The sequence below is a fragment of the Scatophagus argus genome, chromosome 15 (assembly GCF_020382885.2).
Source record: "Scatophagus argus isolate fScaArg1 chromosome 15, fScaArg1.pri, whole genome shotgun sequence".
Lineage (NCBI taxonomy): Eukaryota > Metazoa > Chordata > Actinopteri > Scatophagidae > Scatophagus > Scatophagus argus.
Window position 1 is genome coordinate 220,841 of NC_058507.1, and position 7,083 is coordinate 227,923.

At 46.5% G+C, this 7,083-nt stretch overlaps 1 protein-coding gene across 1 annotated transcript; it reads left to right on the forward strand.

Annotated features, from left to right (window-relative positions):
• The first annotated feature begins 241 nt into the window (after positions 1-241).
• cfl2 (cofilin 2 (muscle)) lies at positions 242-4,400 on the forward strand. Its single transcript, XM_046413680.1, has 4 exons — positions 242-396; positions 2,526-2,833; positions 2,923-2,999; positions 3,432-4,400. The coding sequence occupies exons 1-4, from the start codon at positions 394-396 to the stop codon at positions 3,542-3,544; spliced, it is 501 nt and encodes a 166-aa protein (XP_046269636.1). The 5' UTR covers positions 242-393; the 3' UTR covers positions 3,545-4,400.
• Positions 4,401-7,083: the final 2,683 nt, after the last annotated feature.

Here is a 7,083-nt window from a genome sequence, read left to right on the forward strand (position 1 = left end):
AAGTGAACCTCTGAAACACGCAGGACTCTGAACTGTCGGCCAGCATGTGGACCAGACCTCCACCCAAACCACGTTGGACTGATGAACTCCGGACGGAGCTCGTGTTACTGAATTTAACGACAGTTTGATCTTCTTTGTTTTAAACAGAGTTCCGCGTTCACGTGGTATTAATCTAAACTGCAAAGTAACTGAACTTATTCAGTCGAGGTGCAATTACTAAATTAAAGTACAAGTACTGCGTACAGTAACCGCTGCGTGGCCCCGCCTCCCTGCCCTCCTCCCTCCTCCTCCTCTTCCTCTTGCTCCGGTCGGACGGCCACATTCCCCGCTACCTTTCACCCCTGAGAAGCCCTGATCTGACGGCGAAGCAGCGCGGACAAACCCCAGGACAACATGGTAAGACCCGCCGGTATGATCGGCCCGGCTCCGCCTGCGGTCCGGAGGAACGGGTTTCGGAGCAGGGCCGACCCCGCGGCTGTCGGAGGACCGTTATTTAGCTCCGCTCGGCGGGCAGCGTCATGTTAGCTAGCATGGCTGCCGCTCCCGTTAGCCGCTCGGCCTGCCGACACGGACGGCTGCTCGGAGTGTCCGTCCGGAGCCTCCGGAGCCGCTGACGGGTCTCAAGTCGCGATGTTAACAGAGTTTTCACTGATTTGATGTTTAAAACGGCGGGTGTTCCGGGCCAGGCCGGGCGGTCCCGGGCCGGGCCTGCCCTCAGGCCGTGTGGCCCGGGGCGGCCATCTTATTCCCGCTGTGGCCCTGCTGGACTGAACGGCCCGCACTCAGTCGGGACAGACCGCCGGACTCAGACCGAACCAGGCCAGCTGGACTCCCTGAACAGACGCGAACCGGTTCAGCTGAAGGGGCGTCTTCAAGAGGTCTGGTTTAGTCCGGGTTGGAGAACAGAGTCAGTCAGACAGACAGGCAGGCAGGCAGTCAGACAGGCAGACAGACAGCCGTGACTCTGCAGTCTGCCCGGCTGTCTGTCTGGTCTCACAGACAGGAACCGCAGCTAACTGTTCAGTAAACACTGTGAAGATTAACGAACGCTGCCGCAGGTCAATAACTGATCGATCGATTGATTTCTTCGTCAGAGATTGAATTCATCAGAACTGAGCCTGACGACAGGACCTGAATCAGTTTCTGCTGATCGCCTGATGAGCACTCTGATTTGAAGGGATTGATGCCTCTCGTTTGAACCATGAGCCGTTCAGGGCCGAGTAAAACCCGGTCCTCACCAAGTCACAACACACAGAGTGACTGCACAGAATCTGACTGGAGCGCTCTGATACTTGTACCTGTGGTATTGAAGAAGTATTGAAGTACTGGTACTTCGCACAGTCTTACGGGTTCATAAAGTGGACAAAAATGAACTCGGCGCCCTTTGTGACAGTAAATTAAATATTTACTGTGTGACATTTCACAAACTAAATGATCGATCAAGTTTCACTGGTGTCACGTGGTTAGACACAGCGACCGGCTGTGATGTCATAAACACGGCACAGTGTGACATCAGCAGTGATGTCAAAGGCTCCTCCACTGGTTGGTTTTTGTGTGTAAAATGAGATTAGTCTGCCCGCCCTTGTTTGTTTGTTTGTTTGTTTGTTTGTTTGAATATAAGAGAGGGAAACAAAGGTGATTGATTAATGATTGATCATTAATCGATCAGTGATTGATCATCAGAGCACTAAAGGCACATTCTGTAAAGCGGCACACTTTGCTGCATGTGACTTCTCCAACAGATACTTCAGTCATTCAAAATCAAACTTTATTGATCGAGCACAGGTCAGAACACGGTTGATGTCTTCAGTGTGGCTCGAACAGAAAGATGTTTGACTTGACATTTTCAAGCTTCTGTCAGAATGATTTATCATAAAAATAATCAGTTATATACAAACTACAGGAGGAGGGACGAGTCACGCAGGACTCATCGTCCTCCTGTGCTTTAAAGACGTCTCACAGAATCCCAGAAGTGTTAGAAATTAGTTATTTTGATTTGTTTTAGCGGTGTGATGATGTCATGCGCCGGCACACGTCACAGCTGAGACATCGCTGACGGTTTGTTTCCACGGTTACAGAGCAGACGGCCGCTAACGGAGTTTGTTGGTGATATTGGACTGCAGACGTCGTGTTGTCAGTACTAACAGCTGAGACAGGAAGCGCGCTTACAGTAAGGGACCGAGAACGTACACAGAGGCTGAATTTTCATTTCTTTCTGTGTTAAAAACCAAACAAATCAGTCAGAATATGCAGATTGATGTTGTGGATGAACCAATCAGCTGTAGGGTTGGTCTTCATAGTTCAGCTGAACTGCCGCTCCTCCCAGTCTCAGGTCCTCGAGCAGGACTGTGCGAGCTGTTCCCGGGTCAGCACTACGGCAGACATGGACCCTGACCGGAGGCTGCGCCCCTTTATGAAACACATTTGTTCTTATGTACTGCTGGTACTTCGCTTTCCTCAGTAGAACACCTTGTTTCGAATTGCTGTACTGATAAAACCTAATTAATCCCACCTGTGGCCTGCAGGCGTCAGGTGTCACAGTGAACGATGAGGTCATCAGGGTGTTCAACGACATGAAGGTGAGGAAATCTTCAACTCAGGACGAGGTGAAGAAGAGGAAGAAGGCGGTGCTGTTCTGTCTGAGTGAGGACAGGAAGAAGATCATTGTGGAGGAGGGCAAGCAGATCCTGGTGGGGGACATCGGAGAGACGGTGGACGACCCCTACGCCTGCTTTGTCAAGCTCCTCCCCCTCAACGACTGCAGATACGGCCTGTATGATGCCACCTATGAGACCAAGGAATCCAAGAAGGAGGATCTCGTCTTCATCTTCTGGTGCAGTACTGATCTAAAATCAGCTGCTGATCAGCTGTGTTTGTATGTGTGAGGGAAGCGGCGGAGTTGTGACGTTGTGTTCTCCTCAGGGCTCCAGATGGCGCTCCGCTGAAGAGCAAGATGATCTACGCCAGCTCTAAAGATGCCATCAAAAAGAAGTTTACAGGTGAGCCATCATGTGACCTGTGGGCTCACAGGTCACGTCGTGTCTCTGCTGATGTAAACGTGTTATCTTTACCTACTTGCTGCCTTGTGTTTTATATCTTTTTTATTTTTCTTAAGTGTTCATTTTAAGTATTTGTGCTATTTATACGTGTGCCTTTAAGGTGAGAATCTCTACAAAATTTCGTTATGTTCGCATGATGACAATAAAGACTTTTGATTCTTGATAAAGCGTATTAAAGTTGAGGTGACATCACTTCCTGTTTGCTGCCATTTAGCACAGGCTGCTCTCTTAGCTAACTGTGCTAGCTGTGTTGAACCTTGTGAAGTTTGTTACCTGCAGCACAGGTAACGCCAGCGACCACTCGCTGTGGATGGAGGCTGTTTGAGGAGCTCTGGTTGTGGTTTAGGTGTGACGTCTGCCGTGTCTCCTCAGGTATCAAACACGAGTGGCAGGTGAACGGGCTGGACGACATCCAGGACCGCAGCACTCTGGCTGAGAAGCTGGGCGGTAATGTGGTGGTGTCTCTGGAGGGCAAGCCTTTGTGATGTCATCACACCGAGCCAAGCGGAGCCGAGCCAACCGCCGTGCCATCCGGACCGAAGCACCTGACCCCACCTGAACACCGCCGCTTCACTCAGCAGCTTGCTCTGTCTGTATCCCTGTCCCGAAGGAGTTAGCGTCTTTAGGCCTCTTTGTTTTCGTTGTTTTTGTTTTGTTTTTGTTGTTGTTTTATTATTTTTTTTTTTTTGCTTTTTTCCAACATGAAGGAGATCTCATTAACATAATGACATGCAAACACCTCCCAGTTTGTTGCCACATGACTTCTGTTCACCTGGCAGGAAACAGCGACACACTACCAAACCCCAGGACGGTTGTCTCTCTCTCACAGCCAGAGTTTTGCCAAAAAGTCGATGTGAAGGAAGCAGCCACATGTGTCGGCGCCGCGAGGCTCCGCCTCCCGCAGCTTTTTACATATGACTTTATTTATTATTGTAAACTGTTGTTCTGTTGGAAGCAGGCAGACGTATTGTCAGACTATGCATTGAGAAGAGAAGATTATGACCCAGCACTTTTTGTTGAAACACTACAGGTTGAGACAGAACGTTAAATTCTCTGTGTTTGTCACCAAGCTAACATTTGTTTACCTCAGCTTTCATTCCTGTTGGACTCAACGTCATTCTAGCTGTTTGGTCGTCGCCTTACTTTCAGTTTGAATGTAATCGTCACACCAGTTAGTTAGGGTGCACTTTTATTTTGTAAAGAAACACTACAGGAAGCAGATTTGACCCCAGCATTGAGAGACGACCCAACAACAACACGACATCTGGAGCCTTAAAGTGGAACGTTGTTTCTGAGATCACAGGAAGCCACTTTGCAAATAAAAGCCTGTGGCAGATCTGACGTCTCTGCCTCGTCTCTGCTTCCACCAATCACAGAGTGTTTTCACCTGCAGGTCGTTCACCTGGAGTCCACCTGAGATCATCTCAAGAGTCAGTTCTACGTTCTGCTTTTGACTTGCAGTCAGGTTGAAACGACTGCTGAGTGAAAACGATTTGAACCGGTTTGACCCCAATAGAGCTCAAGCAGAGCTGGTTAGAACCAGTGTGACCTTTAAAGAACTCCAGTGGGGTTGCGGTGATCTCTGTAGAACAAGTGTGAGCCAGGTAGGAACATGACTGTGTTCTAATGTAGCAGAACGTACAACACCATTAAAACGTCAGTAGAACCAGAACGACTCATCCGCTGAATGAGTATGATCTCAGTTGAACCCTATTAGAACCACAGGGGAACCTCATTAGAACCATGGCATTCCTTGCTAATTCCCAGTTAGAATCAGGATAAACTCCAGTAGAACTTTTACAAGTCACGGCCCAGTAGTCCAAAACCAGACTGACACTGGGTGAATGGTCTGTTGATGTTCTTTCTAGTCCGAGTGCGCAGAACCTCGTTTTTAAGTGTAAGAGAAAAGGTTTCTCAGATTCTAAATGAGATTTCTCCATGAAAGCAGAGGTGTAAATGACTTCCTTCTGACTTCCTGTTCAGTCCCCACTTCCTGTGTGAGTGCTGGATGAATGAAAGCTGTAGACTTTTGACCTTATAAGGTGTTAATTGGTGGAGGCAGTGGATGCGTCTGGACTGAACCAGAAGCAGCTTTTTGTTTCCTGCTCGTGCTGACGTGTTCCTCTGTAGTCCGACTCAAACTGGTTGTAGAAAGGATAAAAGAGTGGAAGCTGCTGACACTGATCGGCTCTGGAGAATCTGATCCTCCTGCTTCTATTTCTGGACCGCACATGCTTCTGAGTCCAGTCATCACCGTCCACAAAAGGCAAAAGTGGACAGACAGACGAGTGAGAGCTGAGCTCAGCTGCAGCAGGGAGTCGACTCACAGCCACACAAAGTGTTCACCATCACAGTCAGGCGTCTCACTTGTTCTGTCACGCTGATGACAAGAACATTAACACTTCAATAAAGAGGTACAAAGTTCAAATGGTAAACCGTGTAATTTCAAATACAAATAATTTGAGAATTCAAGCCACAGCTATTTTTCTGTTCATATAATTTTGTTTCCAGTCATCAGAAAGACCAAACGGCTGAAACCCTGTCAGCGCGGCGAGGTCAGACGTCCTGTCCGACAGCAGCGTTCGATTCTTTCAGCGTGAGGCAGCACAGGAAGCTGCTGGTCCCACAGCAGATTTCAGTGGGACACAGAGGGTGGATGTTGTGAAGCAGCGAAGGAAAACCGTGGCTGACGGTGGCGATGTCTCTGGCTCGTGTCTCCGTCTGACTCTGTGTGTGCTAAGTACTGCACTGAAGTACAACTTTAAGGTACATCCGTACTTCTCAGTGGGAAATATTGAACTTATCACTTCACTACATTTATCAGTAATAATCATTATAAATAATCAATAGTGACGTATGAAAATAAACTGAAGTGCCCAGCAGTCATGAAAATGAGCTCCACGATCACCAGCTGCAACGTTCAAGTGATGAACACGTTCATACAGAAATAATTACAGTACCATAATATATAAACAGAATTCTGATCCAGTCTGCTTCATGAGTAGTTTTACTTTTGGTACCTAAACTTAATATTTTAATGTTTACATGTTTATTTTAATGTAACGATGTTTAAATATTAAAGAGCTCCAAACCAAACTGAATGGTGGGCACTTTGACAAGCTGGTGAGTTTACTGCTGGATTCTCATGTGTTTCAGTAACAATAAAAACACTAACACTGCAGGTGAAGATGGTCATTTCTGCAGAGCAGTTTGTGTTGGGTTTACACAAGTTTTACAGTTAATTACCTTACTTAATGAAAAACATTTGTTTATTCATCGTAATTATTATCTGCGTAACTTTATTTATTTTTAAATTTTCGAAAAAAGGGAATATTACTTGTTGTTCTTCTTCTTCTCTATGCAAAAAACAAACATACAAAAACACAGAAACCAGTAAATGATCATCACTAAAACAATTCAGTAACTGTATTAGGTTAATTGAGAGTAAAGGTCTTGCGGTGAGAAAACTGGAGACTCCATTACCCAAAATTCCTGTGGTGAGTCAGTGCCAATCTCAGTTACGTCTCCCCCTGCTGGCCGCTTAGCTGAACTGCAGACAGCTTTAATCACAAACGAACGCACATTCACAATCCTCCGCTACAACCGGTAATAAGACAACTGTAAGCAAATGCAACGTGTTATAACTTACAATATTTTATATTATTATAGCTGTGTTTCATACAGGAGTATCCCTGTTGACTAATACATTCCTAAACATCTTGATGTGTTTACGGAGAGAAAACACCATCTGTCGTTTCAGCTCTGCTCGCTGACTGCTTCATTCAGTTCATTTGTCTTAATAAAGAGTAGAATTTTGGTTGGTTAAAAGCTCCGTGTGGTCTGATTATTGATGGATGATCCTGAAGGAAACAAACATGTCTGAAGGTTGACTGTAGCTCTGTAAGGCGTCACCACTCTAGGAAAGAGTGCATCTAAATCTGAATCTAGGAACCACATTTATTTATTCCATCTCCATGGTTCTCCACAGAACCTCTCCGTTATCACACACTTCTTCAAGTCAAGC